At 40.1% G+C, this 17,676-nt stretch overlaps 3 protein-coding genes across 6 annotated transcripts; all 3 read left to right on the forward strand.

Annotated features, from left to right (window-relative positions):
* The first annotated feature begins 4,867 nt into the window (after positions 1-4,867).
* Positions 4,868-7,809, forward strand: abhd6b (abhydrolase domain containing 6, acylglycerol lipase b). The gene is made up of 9 exons (XM_061808175.1): positions 4,868-5,049; positions 5,240-5,371; positions 5,530-5,686; positions 5,781-5,894; positions 5,992-6,124; positions 6,723-6,880; positions 6,960-7,014; positions 7,105-7,205; positions 7,503-7,809. Exons 2-9 carry the CDS (start codon positions 5,247-5,249, stop codon positions 7,680-7,682), a joined length of 1,023 nt encoding a protein of 340 aa, XP_061664159.1. The 5' UTR covers positions 4,868-5,049; positions 5,240-5,246; the 3' UTR covers positions 7,683-7,809.
* A 609-nt stretch (positions 7,810-8,418) lies between these two features.
* On the forward strand, positions 8,419-14,104 carry kctd6b (potassium channel tetramerization domain containing 6b). Of its 3 annotated transcripts, XM_061831257.1 has the most exons (4): positions 8,419-8,590; positions 8,874-8,925; positions 10,671-10,720; positions 11,717-14,104. In XM_061831257.1, exons 3-4 carry the CDS (start codon positions 10,694-10,696, stop codon positions 12,401-12,403), a joined length of 714 nt encoding a protein of 237 aa, XP_061687241.1. In that variant the 5' UTR covers positions 8,419-8,590; positions 8,874-8,925; positions 10,671-10,693; the 3' UTR covers positions 12,404-14,104. The 3 variants fall into 3 exon arrangements, with proteins under 3 accessions (XP_061687241.1, XP_061687242.1, XP_061687240.1); XM_061831256.1 differs by lacking the exon at positions 8,874-8,925 and having other exon boundaries at positions 8,424-8,590; XM_061831258.1 differs by lacking the exons at positions 8,874-8,925; positions 10,671-10,720.
* Positions 14,105-15,852: 1,748 nt separating this feature from the next.
* On the forward strand, positions 15,853-17,646 carry LOC133506954 (ubiquinol-cytochrome c reductase complex assembly factor 5). 2 transcript variants are annotated; one of them, XM_061831371.1, is made up of 3 exons: positions 15,853-15,934; positions 16,082-16,255; positions 17,252-17,646. In XM_061831371.1, the coding sequence occupies exons 2-3, from the start codon at positions 16,102-16,104 to the stop codon at positions 17,341-17,343; spliced, it is 246 nt and encodes an 81-aa protein (XP_061687355.1). In that variant the 5' UTR covers positions 15,853-15,934; positions 16,082-16,101; the 3' UTR covers positions 17,344-17,646. The 2 variants fall into 2 exon arrangements, with proteins under 2 accessions (XP_061687355.1, XP_061687348.1); XM_061831364.1 differs by having other exon boundaries at positions 15,859-16,255.
* Positions 17,647-17,676: the final 30 nt, after the last annotated feature.

Below are 17,676 nucleotides of genomic sequence, written 5' to 3' on the forward strand. Positions count from 1 at the left end.
GCTAAAAGCTTGTCTACATTTATAGATCAAAATACACAAAGGATGAAGAGCTAGTCCTCACTGTAAAGAAAAATACCAACGCTGAGTAAGATTAGCGACTAATTACAGTCACAGATCTATTTATGTGGGGCACACAGCGGACACTTATTCAAACACAAATTGACAACTTTGCCCAACCTTCAAGTCTGCCATTTATTAGAAGCTGGCGCTGATAACACTGTTAGCAAAAGCTAATCTGTGCTACCAGGCTTACTGTTTGGCTTGAAAATGTCAAATCTGCTTAGCTTCCAAGCCAGAGATGGAGAAGGGCTATGTTGGGCCAATGTTCTATAAATTTGCTATATTGTGACCCCATGTAGTTAAGTTATTTTGCTTACTCTAACAGTAATTACACAATATAATACAATACAAGCACTGCTGCATTCAAGGTCAATGGGAAAATGGAATTATGATCATTTGTGAGCACTGAGGAGGTTCTTGATAGGGAATTAAAAGACAGCAAATCTTCTCAAGAGCAGTTGGATCTTAAATAAAAAGATGTAAAAAAAAAAGACAAAATAGTGTTGCTCAACAAACATAGAGACTTGGATCCTACAAGTACTGAATGGAAAACAATACTGTTTACAAGTACTGTATGGAAAAGAATTTCTAATTTGATTTAATAAAAAATACCTGGAATGGTATGGAAAAATATTCATGTTTTCGGACAGATTTTCTTTGTCAGGTAGTCTGAGGACAGATGTGAGTGGATTGATAGTTTTAGGTAGTGTTTATGAGACCTTTGGCTATGATGCTGCTGAGGAATTGAGGGGAAAAATGAGGGAGAAGTGTTACAAAAAGTTAACGCTAAAATTTAAATGAACTTGCAGACGAGAAGGGTGAAATCAATGCCAAAAAACAACAGACCAACAAATATTAAGTCTGAAACCTTGATGTTCTGTGTGATTCCAACCTGACTTTCAACTGTCATAGCAAATCAATCTATTAAGGCTGATGTTTACTTGGCCAATCTCGTATGAGCGTTGACACAACTCATAATGGCTAGATGCAAATTCGCTCACAACCGGCTCATAAATTCCGAATATGGAGTGGTTGGCGAACTATCACTGATTATACTGCTAATAACCTTCTGGAAATTATTTGACAACATAATATCTTATAAAGAATCAGAATGATACGCATCTGTTTTCTCAAATGTTACAAATACTTTGAATTTTTCCTGAGAAATCTGGAAAAAGCAAGGAATTTTTAAATCTCCTCCAGGAAACAGTGGACAAGTGAGTGTGATTTTGGAACAGGTCAGCTTTGTGGAAAACATTAGGATGTGGTCTGGAGAGGAAAGTGAGTTGGAATTGAAGTTGGTTTGATTCTGGACTTTGACTGAGCTCTTCCAAAACCTTCATTTTTGTTTTGTTTTCTTTTAAATCCATTGACTCAGTCCGTTAGCATTTTCTGGTAGAGAGCAGAATTCATGCTTCCACTAATCACAACAAGTCCTCCGGGTCCGAAAGGATGTGAGCAACCCTAGCGACCATCAAATTATCGCCATCATATTTGACTGTTGGTATGATGGTCTTTTTCTGAAATGCTTTTACATTTTCGCCAGATGTAACGATTCGAGAAAGTTCCACTTTCATCTCGTCAGTTCTTAAAATAGTTTCCCAAAAGTCTTGGGAATCATTCATGTTTTTTTTTTTTTTTTTCTTCTTTTTAAAGAGTCTTTAATGTTCATTTTGGTCAGCAGTGGTTTTTGCCATGGAACTCTGGCATGGATACCGTTTTTACCCAGTTTCCTCCTTATTATTAAATCATGTACACTGACCTGAACTGGGGCAAAGGAGGCTTGCAGTGCTTTAGATGTTGTTCTGGGTTCCTTTTTTGGGTGGGTTTTAATGTGTGTGGAACGGTTTCAAATCCTGGAGGCCAGGCAGGGCGACGTGGAAGGGCTCCTGGATTGGGAAACAACAGGGAGGGTGGAGGGGGGGGGCGCCTGGACAAGGAAACAGCATGGAAATACTGAAACTTAGTCGAACCCCCGCTCCTCTTGACCCTACACTAGCCCCTCATGAAACCCTGAGTATATGTATCTACCTGTAAGGTTGTGAGTGGTATCAGAGTGTGCAGAGTGAGTGAATAAGAGAAATGGCTCCTGCAGGTCTCACTCATCAGCCACAGACAGACAGGGCTGTCCCACCCAGCTCCACTGCACCAAGTCTCAGAATCCCCCCAAATTCCAGCCAGCACCCACTACCTGTCCCCTCCCAGGACCAATCAGTGACAAAAACCCCACAGCAAGCCCTGCAGACCACCATGGACCACCCAGTCCCCAAGAGAAGAAGAGGGGGAAACGGCAGTGGGGCAAGGAACAGAGAGAAGACCCCCACCCACACACACACACACCAATAGCCAGACCTGGGGACCAAGGCGGCCGCCAGCTGGCACTGCTCCAACATCCACAGAACATGGGCGAGTCCACCACCAATGTGTTCCGGAAGGTCCATCCAGTGTTCTATCATGCAGTGGAGTTTTTCTCACCGTCCAAGTTTGGGTATTATTGTAATCCAACCCACTTCTAACCTCAGTAAACACCTTGCGGAACAATGAGTAGCAGATGTTGTTGTTTTCATGTGCAATCACCAGTGGTTTTGGCCGGAAAACCTATTAGCGCACCTGGACATTTTGGCCATTTGTGAGATGCCAATAACCAAGGCTATTTCTTCACGAATGGTTTGTATTTACAGTAACTGTCTCATATTTTTAACATGGATTACCGGAATATGACTCACATTTAAGGACTCCTAACCATGTTAAAGTTTGTCACTCATTAGAGAACTGTGACCATGACCTATGATTCCATTTAGATCTAATGGAATACGTATCTGAAAACTGTAGCCCTCGTCTCCAGACGTTATCTGCGATTGGCTGACAACCAATTCAGTGTGTACTTTGCCTCCTTCCCAAAGATAGCTGAGGTAGGCTCCAGCATTCCCACGACACTTGTGAGGACAAGCGGTTCGGATAATGGCTGGACAACGCACCATTGCATCATCATTGCGCCGTTTCCGTTTAATTTGCTGGCACTTATTACATTCAGCAAGCTGGCTGCTTTTGAATGATCCCTGTCAAGAGGTCCTGTGACAATTAGATTTGTGGATTTAGCTATAAAGTGACAAATACAGTTTGTGGAATGTAAAATATATAGATGCAAAGATTTTTAAAAATCCCACACTGAGCGTCCATCTCTATTCATTTGTTCTGCTCCAGTTTGTTCTGTATGTAGGTCATCGGTAGAGGTCCAGGGTTGCAGCAAAATGCCAGCCCTGCACGCCATCAGATAGACGCAGCCTATTTTTGAGCTGTGTAGCTTGAATGCAAAGATTTGCATTAAAATATTGTATTAATCGAACATTATGCCCATTACTCAACACTGCAATGAGCAGCCGAGAGTACCGAATACCAGTATGACCTTTTTCCTATGTGAGAATCAACTGAACATGAGAAATTGGCGACATCTTGTGCTTGTTTACAGTGTTATCGGATTACAAACATTCACCTCTAAGGATCGCCGACATATCACATGCCAACTCTTCCAACATCCCACTGGAGTGCAGCATACTATTTATTGTCAGCAGGAGACAAGGACACTTAAAAGAGCTTATTGTGAGCACATTTTGGTTTAATTTTATTTAATTCATGGTACATTTTGGCTGCTATGCCTTGTGTGTGTCACTCTACTTGACATTTGTAACTGGCACACAAACCTTTTCTCTCCCTCAACACCCAGTGGTGTATTGAGTACTTGAAACCTCAGCTCACTGTTCAGAATCCTACAGTAAATAGAAGGGCTTAGTATAAAAAAAATTGTTACCCACACATTTTCAGGTCTCCACTTGCTGTGTTGTGGTTTGAGCCATGGGAATCTGCAAAGTTCAGATTGTATATTAATTTTCATTTTTAATTGCAGAGTTGTATCAATTGAGATGCCCTTGAGGAACATCTGCACAACACACCGCCTGTTCAAATTTACACACAGGCTCCAATACAATACAAATCAATACACACATGGCACATATTAACATCACTATTCATAACTACATTTAGTACCATATGAAAATGATTAAAATATGTAGCACAATACATGGGTTCACACGTGTTTGTCAGTTACAGCACATAAACCTATCTGATCTAGAGAAGATCTGTGTGGAGGAGTGGGCCAAAATCAGTGTGTGCAAACCTGGTGAACAACTACAGGAAACGTTTGACCTCTGTAATTGCAAACAAAGGCTACTGTACCAAATATTAACATTGGTTTTCTCAAGGATTCAAATACTCATTTGCAGCTGTATCACACAAATAAATCATTAAAAAAATCATACATTGTGATTTTTTTTTATTATTATTTTTCTTTTTAGATTATCTCTCTCACAGTGGACATGCACCTACGATGAAAATTTCAGACCCCTCCATGATTTCTAAGTGGGAGAACTTGCAATATAGCAGGGTGTTCAAATACTTTTCTTCACTATATATATATATATATATATATATATATATATATATACACACACACACACTAAGGGACAACCCCAAAACATAAAGTACAGTATGTGTATATTCTCCTGTCTGACTATAGCACCTGCGTTATTTTTCAGACGTTGCAGAGTTTAGCTGTATTAGTTGGAAGGATGAAATATTGCATTTTACTTTTCTATTCAAACTCTAAGTTATATGCAGTACTATTTAATCTTCTGTGCTTATTTGTGCGTTTGCTTTAAAAGAATGACCGAATAATCTCGTGGCCCAGTTTCCCCCTTGTGGTGGCTATTAATCAATGAGTTTATCTGGAGCCACCATAATCTGTTAGGACTAACTGCACACCACAGGCATGAAGCTATAGTTAAAAAAAAAAAAAAAAAAAAAAAGTAAATTTAAGTTTACAAGTTTTCAAACTATGACTAAATAACGGACCTACATGATTTAGAAGTAACCGCTGAAGTTGAATCTGGATGTCTGCCTGACAACAATCAAGGAAAGAAAATCAATTGACTAGTAAGTGAAATTTTTCTCTATGCACACACACACAAATGTATACATTTAATTCAGTAAAGACTTGTTGGTAAAATCAAAGCGTTTCAATTGTCTCCCGCTCCCTCAGCAAAACATTTGATGAATGTCTAAAGATAGCCCGGCAACATGTAATGATTCACATGGATGATTACGTATTTTGTCTTTTGCCCAGGTTAGCCATGGCAGCGGAATTAGACCTTGTGAATTTGTTTATAATTGCTGGGGGCACACTGGCTATTCCCCTTTTGGCGTTCGTCGCTTCCTTCCTTCTGTGGCCCTCGGCGCTCATCAAAGTCTACTACTGGTAAGGTTGATTGATCATGGCAATACACTTCCTTTCCACTACAGTTTTTGTCACCCAAAAAATGTCAAAATGATTGTGTAAATCATGTTCTATAAATATTGAATTTGAGGTGGGAAATTCAAATTGTCTTTTTTTTTTTTTTTTTTTTTTTAATCCAGGTACTGGAGGAGGACTCTGGGCCTCCAAATTCGCTATGCTGACTGTGGAGGCTACCGCTTCTGTTACTCGTGCCGAGGAAAGCCCGGAATGAGGCCTTCCATTTTGATGCTGCACGGCTTCTCCGCTCACAAAGACACCTGGCTCACGCTTGTCAAGGTCAGCCCAACGTGCGATGGCATTTCCAGGCTGAGAAAAGATTCCAACCTGTACTATATACAGTACTGTATTTAAGTTTTATTCTCTCTGTCAGTACCTTCCAAAACATCTGCACATTGTGTGCGTGGATATGCCAGGCCACGAGGGAACCACACGCGCCAACGCAGAAGATTATTCCATTGTGGGCCAGGCCAAGAGGATTCATCAGGTACACAATGAAGAATGATGGCTACGAAATATACAAGAACAACACAAATCCAGCGACTCCCTTCTGAAAGTTACTTTTGGTGCATCCTCCTTCTCAGTTCGTGGAAACCATTCGCTTAAACCGGAAAGCGTTCCATGTGGTAGGGACTTCCATGGGAGGAAACGTAGCAGGGGTGTACGCCGCTGCCTACCCTACTGAAATTTCCAGCATGACTCTCATTTGTCCAGATGGTCAGTGTGTGTGTTTTGCCATCTGTCTCTGTCTGTGCGCATGCCTGCACTTGTTTTACTGTATGCCTTATTTGGGTAAAAAGTAGCCACAAACTTTATGCAGGTAAGAGTAGTATTATTTTGATATGACTCAGGTAAAAGTATAAAGTAGTCATCCAAATCATTACACTTTGACAGTGAAACTTCAGGCTTAATTTGATATTACAAAATTTGCTTGGTTTTGCTTTACAAGACTTACAGTAGCTGTCATTTTTTTTCAGCCCATCTGTACATTTTGCCAAACTTTGAGGAAGCGGAATTTTTGCTGCCATGTAACTGTCTCATGCTGTTCTATTTCCAATAATTGGTCAATCATCAGTTTTTAATTTGGATTGGCGAAACGGAATCGCGTGACACTTCTCTCTGATAGAGCATGCAAGCAATAATAAATACCTGTAGATAAAAGTTCCAGTAATAAGCGGAATGTAACTTAATTTCACAGCGTAAAAGTCGCTTGTTACTCCCCATGGTTATTTACATGAAAAACAATCATCGTAACAGGTATTTCATTCACAGAAAGGTGTGAAGTGTGTATTGTTGTTTTCTATCTATTTTGAAGGGATCAAACACCCCTGTGAGACTAAATTCGATAATCATCTGCAAGATCTGGAGCGTAGCAATTACACTCTGAATATCCCACTGATCCCGACCACACCTGAGGAGATGGAGGACATGTTCAGACTCTGTTCTCACGTTCGCTTCAAAATACCTCAGCAGGTTAGGCTCAGTAAGTTTTTTTTTTTTTTTACTCAGTGTTCAATATGTTATTTCATCTTGATTGGGTCATGTTGTCTAGATTCTTCAAGGACTGGTTGATGTCCGAGAGCCTCACAACACGTTTTATGAAGAAGGTTAGTTCATTTGAAGATCCTCCAGTTCTGGTTTATCATGCATAATGACTGTGAACGTAGACTTTAATCGTATTTCCTTTTGTTAAACAGTGTTTCTCGAGATTGTTAGTGAGAAATCCAGATATGCGTTACAGGAACACTTGCATCTCATCACTGCACCCGTGCAGGTGATATGGGGCAAACAGGACCAGGTAAAGTCCATCATCTGAATGCCTAGTACAGAAAATATCTAAATTCAAGGGACTGTGGACCAACAAGTTGTACGGGTTTGACAGGTCCAATCAGAAAAATATAAACTATTGACTTGTCTAACATAACTTAAAATCTATTGTAGATGACTTTAGATAACTCTGTTGATGCTCTGTAAGCTAACCAGTTGATTTGCTACAGAATTGGGGGGAAAACGTCCATTGTCAGACTATGGGTGAATAGCATGATAAAAGATGATAGATAAAAAAGAAAAAAATATTTTCTTTTTTTTGCCCCAGGTGGTGGATGTGTCTGGAGCCATAGTTATTGCAGAAATCTTGCCAGGATGCAGAGTGGACCTGCTGGAGAACTGTGGTCACTCTGTGGTGATGGAGAAGCCGTGTCGCACAGCCAAACTCATTCTAGAATTTATTATCCTGCAGCAAGAAGCAAGAGGCGGCACAAAGAAGTCATCCTGAAATCAAATTCTTCTTTCTGCGTGCGTGCGTGTGTGCTTTTGTGCTGTTCGCTTCACTGGTTCCATATTGTACTACAAATGCAAAAGCACGAAGGTAAAGTCAGCTTCAATAATGTTCCAATTCTATGTGGTCCAACAAACTAAGTCTTGGTAAAGGTAAATGAGGTAAAGGTAAATGGTAAATGACTAAACCTAACAGGGTAAGAGAGCATCAGAGTGGTTTGCATGTGTGCCTCAATTCTCAAGTTTGGAGTTTGAATACATTTGCTGTAGCTATTCTGTCTTCCACATTTTTAAAACATGTACAAATAAATATAGATGCCTGGAAACTCTACTTCAGCACAGGAAATGCTTTATTTCCCACCATTGCTAAGAATTTGGTACTGTATCTATTCCATTGATATTGAAATCAAACGGGCCATTTTGGGGGGACTTTTTTGCAAGATTGCCTCATTCAAGGGGAAAGAGTCGGCCTACCACGCTCTTGCCAGCATCTGACTGAGGACCGGTTTGCAGCTGGGGTGGTTTGATAAGCCCCAAGCCACAAAACCTCCAATGACATAAATATGCAAACAGAACACCACACCTAAACTTTAGACCTGAAGAAGACTATGAATAAATGTGACACATATTCAACGTCCAAGTGCCACGGTGGGGTGACTTGACAGTTTGTGTTGTTTAGTGTCTTCTCAAATAATGTCGATCTTAATTTGAAATGGCCGCCGGTGGCGTCTTACCATAATGACGTTTGTAAACGGGAAAGCCAAATTTGTGTGTGCGTGTGTGTGTGTGAGAAGGATTGCTTGGCTGCGGTGAACATCATTGACTACTTTGCATCTGCACCATCGCTCCACACAGTCAGGCTGCTCTTTTGGGAGAAAAAGATACAGAATCCGAGCGGGCGAATCGGTGAGCAAATATTTAATCGTTTCCGTGGCGTCGAAAATGAACAACATGGGAGGCGCAAATCCCTTTTTTTTTTTTTTTTTTTTCATAACAGCTGCATTCTTAACTCGCTAGCCGTGCTAGCTAGCAGGCTAACGGTTAGCTAGATAGCATGATCTGCTCTTGTTGCATTAAAAGTTTGTCGAACCTTTTAGTGTTTATCAAGAAAAGTTCACGTCAGTAATACTTCCAACTTTGCACTTATTTTTTCTCTCTCTCCATACGGGGACACTGGTCTGTATGCTAGCGATTGAGGAATTGGAAAGGGTGGGCGTCACGGTGAGCACATCCAAGTCAAGGTATCGTGTTCGAATCAGGACCGTCCCGTATGTTTTCTTTTAAAAAAAAAAAAAAAAAAAAACACCCTACAGTTTTCTCAAATATAATATTTTAAAAAAGTTTTTATTTCAGACTGAATCGTCCAAAAGTGTGAATGTAAGTGGTGGTTTTTCTAGTTGTGTCCTATAATTGACACCCATTTATTGCTGTACGGTGCCTCTCGCCCAAACTCAGTTGAGATTGACTCAAGCGAACCTTCCACACTTCAAAAAAAAAAAAAAAATCGACGGATGTCGAAGATTCGGCCTCCTGTTCAACATGAATTCCATAAAAAATATTAAATTATGTTGTGCATTTTACTCTCATTGTTTATTATTGTAATCTATCCCTGCTATTTAGTGTGTATTAGTCATTTGGTAATATATCCATCCATCCATTTTCTGAGCTGCTTTTCCTCATCAGGGTCGCTTCAGTGCTGGAACCCATCCCAGTCATGTTCGGGCAGGAGGCAGGGTGCACCCTGAACGGGTTTCCAGCAGATCACAGGGCACATATAAGCAAACAACTCCTTGCACTCACATCCACATTTAGAGTCATCAATCAATCCACCTTGCATGTTTATGGCCTGTGGGAAGAAACCAAGAGTACCCAGAAAAAAACCACTCAGGCACGGGGATAAGATGCAAATGCCACACAGCGAACGCAGACACGGGGATAACATGCAAATGCCATAGAGCGAGGTCGGATTTGAACCAAAATCCTCAAAACTGTGAGACAAATGCCTTAACCCAGGGGTGCCCAGGCTTTTTTTACCACAAGATCTACTTTTCAAGCAGCCAGCCTCGAGCGATCGACGACCAATAATGAAATAGAATGACCAAGTCACAAAGATCTACCCACTACAAAAATGCAAAACATATTTGCATATGTGTAAATGTATGTTTGTGTGCCTTGCATAACCGTATGAGCCAATATTGCACAACATAATTATAAACATTTTTGTAACTATCTGAGTTCACATTGATCATCACTAAACACCATACGAATGAAAATGCACACCTGGGCTGTGTCACTCACGTCAGTGGATTCATCCAACTGCAGTGAGAATCACTCACAATTTCCGATGTCCTTCCACACCAGCCATGGCTTCACAGCGCTGTGTAACTACTTCGTTACACAGCAAAGATTTTGCTGTGAAGCCATTTGGGATTTTAATTCATTCACTTTTCTCATTCTCAGCTTGTTTTTTGGCAGAATGTTGGTGTCGTATTTTCCATAAACAGTTCGAAAATCCCGCGACACATTTCACTACACTGGCAGATGAGGCAAACGCACTCCGAAAATGACATCATTAAAAAGTTCCACATGAAAGTGATATATTTTTGTCTTCTTTACTGCAGCATCCATACTCGGGTTTGATAGGATTTCTCAAGCGGGGGCTTAAAATAGGGGGAACTCGCCAATTAGCGTTTTTTCCTGTACTGTCGTTGTTTGCACTTGCGCGATGAGATTAAGGTCAGAAAAAATACATTGAGCACCCCTGCCTTAGCCATTCATCCGCTGGTAATGTAATAAGTACAACTGAGCTAGAAACTAATTTTGCTTGACAAATAATTGCACAGCCAGAATCTCATTAATATGATGTGTTGTTGATGGAGATGATTAGATTGAGCTTGCACTTGGGAGATTTGTTTGTTTGCTTGTTTTTTTACATGTAAAAGTGAATTGAGCCAAACCACTATTGTTACTCTGTGTTTTGGTCCAGACCAAGTGGGCATTTCTCTACAAATGGAGAATGGAGGCTGGGGCCATAGGGTAAGAGATGGTTGCAAACATAACATCAAATCAAGTATTTGTGTGTACCTTATGTGTGCTCTGAAATGCATGTTAATAAAAAAAAAAACAGCTATTATCTTTATGAATAAAAAATCTAAGATTCTACATGGCAGCAAAATTTGGTTTCGAGATTTACAAACACCACTTTATGACAAACTATGAAATGTACACACACACACACAACGCAATTGTGAGAACATCCATACATCCATTTTCTTAGCCACTTATCTTCACGAGGGTCGTGGGAGTGTTGGAGCCTATCCCAGGATTCAACGGGCAGGAGGGAGGGTACACCCTGAACTGGTTGCCAGCCAATCGCAGGGCACATGGAGCCAAACAGCCACACTCACAATCACACCTAGGGGCAATTTAGAGTATCCAATTAATTTTCATTCCCCATCCCAAAAACATGCAACATTAATTGGACACTAAATTGCCCCGAGGTGTGATCATGAGTGTGGCTGTTGTCTATCTCTATGTGCCCTGCAATTGGCTGGTAACCAGTTCAGAATGTACCCCGGCTGCTGCTGATGACATCTGGTATAGGCTCCGCGTGAAGATAAGCGACTCACAAAATGGATGGAATGGTTGATGGAAATTGAACATTATTGTATTATGAGAACAGCAGTGAGAGCAGTAAAATAGGTCCCATACTTGACTCATCATTTTTTTTTTTTTTTTTTTTTTTGTGAATGGAGGATTTTAGAGATGCTTGAAGTTTTCATGCCATGTTTTTCAAGAATACTTCCAAGATAATGGCCCCTTGTTACGTTGCCTTTTGCAGAGTATAATTTGCAGTGAGCTAACAAAGTGTTGTCATCTATGTTTATCAGCGTGGCAAACTTTTCTCCTGCCCAGAAGATATACTGTATGTCAGGCTGATGAAGTGGTAGTTGTGTCACAGTGTTTGAACATTTTTTTCAAATCCAAGTATGATGTACTTTTAAGTATCGCACTCTCTTATCTTTTCTTCAGATGACTACTCCTGTTACCTTAAACGTGGGAGGTCACCTGTACACCACTAGTTTGTCCACACTGCAGCGTTATCCAGACTCCATGTTGGGAGCCATGTTCCGGGGAGATTTCCCAACAGCCCGTGATTCGCATGGAAATTACTTTATTGACCGCGACGGCACACTTTTCAGATATATCCTAAACTTCCTGCGGACGTCAGAATTAACTCTACCGGCTGACTTCACAGAAACAGACTTACTGAGGAAAGAGGCAGACTTCTACCAAATTGAACCCTTGATCCACTGCTTAAGTGATCCCAAGCCGCTGTACCCTCCGGACATTTTTGAGCAGGTTGTGGAGCTTTCCAGCACCCGCAAACTATCCAAATATTCCAACCCGGTTGCCGTTATCATCACACAGCTAACGATAACGACAAAGGTCCATGCCCTGCTAGAGGGTATTTCCAACAACTTCACTAAGTGGAACAAACATATGATGGATACAAGAGACTGCCAGGTGTCCTTCACCTTCGGGCCATGTGACTATCATCAGGAGGTGTCCCTGCGAGTTCATCTCATGGACTACATCATGAAACAAGGCTTCACCATCCGTAACACGCGTGTGCACCACATGAGCGAGCGGGCAAATGAGAACACGGTAGAGCATCACTGGACATTCTGTAGACCGGCACAAATAGTTGAAGACTGATTTGTTTTGGCTGAGTACTTGTGCTGTGATTTCAAGGTCAAATGCGCACATCATAAAGGGAGTTTTTTTTTTTTTTTTTTACTTGTTCAGTAAGGCAAGATTAGTTTATTTGTGTAGCATTATTCAACAACAAGGTGATTCAAAGTGTTTTACATAAATACATAACAAATACAAGCATGATGTACGATTCAAACAAAACAGAGAAGAATAGATACAAGCACGTAAAATCACTAGATAAAATATAATTGAAAAAAGTAACAGTAATTTGTACCGTTAAAAAAGGGTCTTTATTAAAAAGCAGTTGAGTCTTCAACCTAGATTTAAATAGAGTGTTTCTTTCAGCTCATCTAAGGCTTTCTGGGAGTTTGTTCCAGACTTGTGGAGCCTAAAAGCTGAATGCAGCTTCTCCATGTCTGGTTCTGACTCTGGGAACTGATAAAAAAAAGAAAAAACCAACAACATCCAGATGACCTCAGAGGTCTGGAGGGTTCATAAACTGGGCCAGGAGGTCACTGATGTATTTTGATCCTGGACAATTCAGAGCTTTTTGTAGACCAGCATCAGAACTTTGAAGTGAGAATGTGACCTTTGTCAATCAATCTATACTTTGGTTGTAGTGCACCATTCATACTTACGAGCCTTTATTGCCCCCAGGCTTTCACTGTAGAAAAATCACAGAGCACATCAATAAACCAAATGTCGCAAAGTGTATATACTGTAATAATGTTGAAGGAAAACTTAATCAGTAAAGTTGTCTGAGGTGACGGATTGCAGAAATTGAAGAAAGAAAGCTGCATATAGAGCTTGAACCGCTCTGCCATCTGGTGGAAGAGCATTTGCCTGTCACTGTACTTTGGGTACCTAGATGGAATAAAGTATAGATTTGCAGTAAACAGATTTTAATTGTGGGGCCAATGAAGTAAATGTAATCATTTTCCATTGCAATAAAAGCACTGTTTGTCCTCCTGCCCCACCTCATAAAGATCATTCCATGTGGAAAAACTAGTAATTAGATAAATAAATGGACTGAAAGACATGACTGTGGAATTGTAAAACACATTTTGACGAAAACAAAAGCCATGATATGTCTCTGTAGTGACACTCTGTAAGTGATGTAAATATTTGTATGTTGTACATTTTAAAATTAGCAATACATCCTGCTGCTGTTACTCTGCAACAACGTCATGAATGGGAAGCGATGAGTGGGGACAGACGCCTGTGTGTGTGTGTGTGTGTGTGTACGGGATGATATATTAATCTTGCTTTTGTCTTGGTGTACGACCCTGTTGATGAAAGGCCTGTAAAAAGTGGACCGTGGGATGATTGCTTCGCGGTTCAACAACCTTCGTGTATCCGAGGGCTCTTGGAATCCTCGTACTTGTGGTACTTGGTTAAAATTATTCATTTTGTGTCACAAGTTCTATTCAGCAACATTTTATAACAGCCATTTTTGGCCCATTGTGGACCGTGAAAGAGCGTCTCTTGGTGCTTTACAATCTTAACGGTACTTTCTTCTGTCCTGTGTAGTTGTTGCATGTGCATAATGGATGTGTATTAGATGTCTGTTTGCAGTTTGGTCATGCTGTTACACTTGTCATCAATAAATCCGCGTTTGTATTTGTCTGTTTTTAAATGTATGACAATGCTGACTAAGTACGTACAAAGAGGATTTCCTTTGTGGATAAATAAAGTATCCCATTATTCGCCTCTATTATTGGTTCTATACATCTGTCGTCCATCTAGCTTCAGTGGGTGGAAAAAGTCTATACACCCCTGTACGACCTTGGATTTACGTGGGAAATTGTTTAAGGTTGAACGATTAGGCCATAAAACAACACTCATAAAAATAAAAAAAAAACTAGTGATATTTTTTTTTTCACTCAAGTCAAATCCTGGAGCACAGAGTCCAAGGCAAACAACTTTTAGCTAATCTTTTAGCTAATTTTCAGTCCACCTTAAAAACTTACTTTTTCTCAGTTATAGATGGGAGAGCACAGTTGCAGTATCACATTATTTCAGTTTAATTTTTCATCACCTATTGAAAATCTTAACAACAACAAAAATAAATTCCGAGTTTTTGGTCGATGACAAAAAAACTGGCATTATTACAGCAGCTGAAATAAATATTTAAAATGTCACCATTTTTCTCACAAAATGTATTTCCAAGGATGCTACTGACATGAAAAAAGATGTTGGTAACCACCTAAATAATCTACACATACAAAGAAAGTAGAACAAATAAAATCAGAAATTCATTTGTGTGCAATAATGTCATAGATGGCAGCAGATTTTTGTGAAGAATGTCTCATGTGATTTTACTACTACTTATAATTCTTCCCTAACATTTCACATTATTACACACAACTTCATATCTGAGTTTATTTTTCTTTGTGTTTACTCGGTTTGTGAAATTTTCACATCAATAGCACCTTTTCGAATATATTAAATGAGAAAAACGATGACCTGGTAAATATTTATATCAGGTGCTGTGTGCCCCTTTCCAACCATCCATCTACATCTGCTGTCGACAAAATTTTGTAAGGCTTAAAAGTAACTGTATAATGATAGTATAGCTAAAATGCTAATACTTTATAGCTACGAATGTTCACCTACTAGTGTAGATGAAGCCCTATTTTACAAACAAATCTGACAAATACATTTTAAAACCAATTACGTTGCCAATGAATTAATAGGTAGATCATATTTCGAGTTGTCGGCACGGTGGGTCAGCTGGAAAGTGCTGGCCTCAGTGCTGAGGTCCCGGGTTCAATCTCGGCCCCGCCTGTGTGGAGTTTGCATGTTCTCCCCGTGCCTGCGTGGGTTTTCTCCGGGCACTCCAGTTTCCTCCCGCATCCCAAAAACATGTAACATTAATTGGACACTCTAAATTGCCCGAGTTGTGATTGTGAGTGCGGCTGTTTGTCTCGATGTGCCCTGCGATTGACTGGAAACCAGTTTAGGGTGTACCCCGCCTCCTACCCGTTGACAGCTGGGATAGGCTCCAGCACTCCCGCGACCCTCGTGAGGGTAGTAGTAGTAGTAGTAGTAAGTTTCTTTCGGCTTGTCCCTTTCGGGGGTCGCCACAGCGTGCCATCTCAGATGAACGCATATATATTTGGCACATTTTTACGCCGGATGCCCTTCTCAGGGAGTGGAGGCCCCAGTGGGATACGAACTACCAAACCCTGGTTTAGCAAACCAGTGCTCTAACCACTGAGCTACGAGGGGAAAATAAGCGGCTAAAAAAAAGTGGCTGGATGTTTCGGATTCAAGACCAGTGACGATAAGCAATGTAGAAAAGGGATGGCTGGATAATGTTTTCAGCCGTGTTTGCACGGTCACCGACTGGTTAACACGTCCGCCTCATTGAAAGTTTCGAGGAGACGGATTCGCACCCGCTAAACTCGAATCCGATGGCATTCATTAGAGAAACAGGAAATACGCAACCCACTGCAGGATATTACGTCTATTGTGAGTGCGCTCTCTTCCGTCACAGTGTACCATTGACTCGTTGCCACATTAAAATTTACTGTAAGTCGCTCCTCTTTTTATCAGCGCATTGAACGAAGCGCAGTTCCCATTGTTTTTGAGAAGGACTTTTAAAAATTATATGTTTTTAAGTAAAACGTCCAAACGCAACAGCCACATCTATCTGACTTATCAGAACTCGTGTGTTAGGTTACGCACCTCAGCCAAGGATGCTTCAGAGGAGTTCAACACTACGATATTTTCTGGGCCTCGTACCTGGGAAACGTCGCTTTGGTCCTTACAGATTTCTTCCAGTCTTTTTTTGCATTGGAGGTGTCATGGAGTGGATTATGATCAACGTGAGGATAGGAAGAGAAACGTTTTGTAAGTGTAACTTGGCAAAGTGACACACTCGGGTGTTGTGTTTGGTAAAGTTCTCCGTCTACTTTTTTTGCGTGTTCATAATTTGTCATGTATGCGCAACTTTTTGACCGCATACAAAATGTAAGCTTTCGCCATCACCGCAGACATAAGTCTGTGTTAGATTACTTTTGTGATACAGTAGTGGGCTGAAAAATAGGAAACAGGGCTTACTTTACGTCTAACCATGCATGGTTAGCAATCAGCTTTATGTCCTTTCTGCATTTTCTATCCTACACTTTTCTTTCTCTTCCTCAGTCCACACAGCTAATTTAAAACAGTTACGTGTGTGTTAAGAGACAAGAGCAGAAATGCTACTCTTTAAAATGTCTGTGATGTGACTAAATCCAATTAAGAACTACAAGAAGACTTCTAACAGTCATATAAAAGCAAAAGATGACGAAAACCTCGTTTGAACCAATTTGGTTGACGTGTATGTTGGTTATCAAGAAGGAAGCACAAGAAGGAAAACTATTTTGAGGACACAAACTTAAGTTTTAGACAGCTTGTATTGCAATTACAGGTATAATTACTCAGCAATATTACTGTATATTTCAACATATGTTCAAAAATAAAATAATTTAGGAATGTGCTAATGACTGTGCTGTACTTATATAATTGGGTATGAAAATAGATGATTTGAACATGAAGTCTACCAAGACTATAAACCTGCTTGGCAGACTTCACACAAATTACTCAGTATTCTTATCACAAATTACTCAGTATTCTTATCTCTACTGAACATAGTTAAGTTCTTTCGACTGAAGCCATTATAAACTGTCCAAAAAATAAGCTAGAGCTGAAATGAGAGAAATGTGTGATGATTTCCACAATTGTTTTTCAGTATTTTTTTTCATATCTCAATATCACAGTAGTTTTGTTTTGGTTTTTTTTTTTTTTGTAATTGTGCATACATTTCTTGATTTGATTTCAATGTCATCTTTGTTATTTTCTACTCAGATGATGTCTACCGAAGAAAACGATCAGAGCGGGAGTACCAGCAGAAAGTGGCGGATGGTGTTGTAGTTTTAAATGAGCCTACAGCCAAGTGAAAGAAGCTTGTGTGGCCTTGTCACATTTCATCATGGGCAAATCCTTGGAATCTTATCACAGTATTGAAAACCTCAAATCCATTAAGTTATGGTTATGACATGCATGTTTTATTGTTATAGCTAACAAAATGACATACTCTATGGTCATCATGCTTTAACTACCCAATCTGGCTTTAAATACAAAATAGCACATGCCAACAACAACAACAAATAAAGTGTCTTTAGTGTATTTATATAGTGCTGTATATTACGCAGGACAGAGAACATTTTCTGTCACTTTTAATGATTAAACAGTTATGTTTATGGCATTGTCTGAATTCCTTTTAATAGTAT

The sequence above is a fragment of the Syngnathoides biaculeatus genome, chromosome 2 (assembly GCF_019802595.1).
Source record: "Syngnathoides biaculeatus isolate LvHL_M chromosome 2, ASM1980259v1, whole genome shotgun sequence".
NCBI lineage: Eukaryota > Metazoa > Chordata > Actinopteri > Syngnathiformes > Syngnathidae > Syngnathoides > Syngnathoides biaculeatus.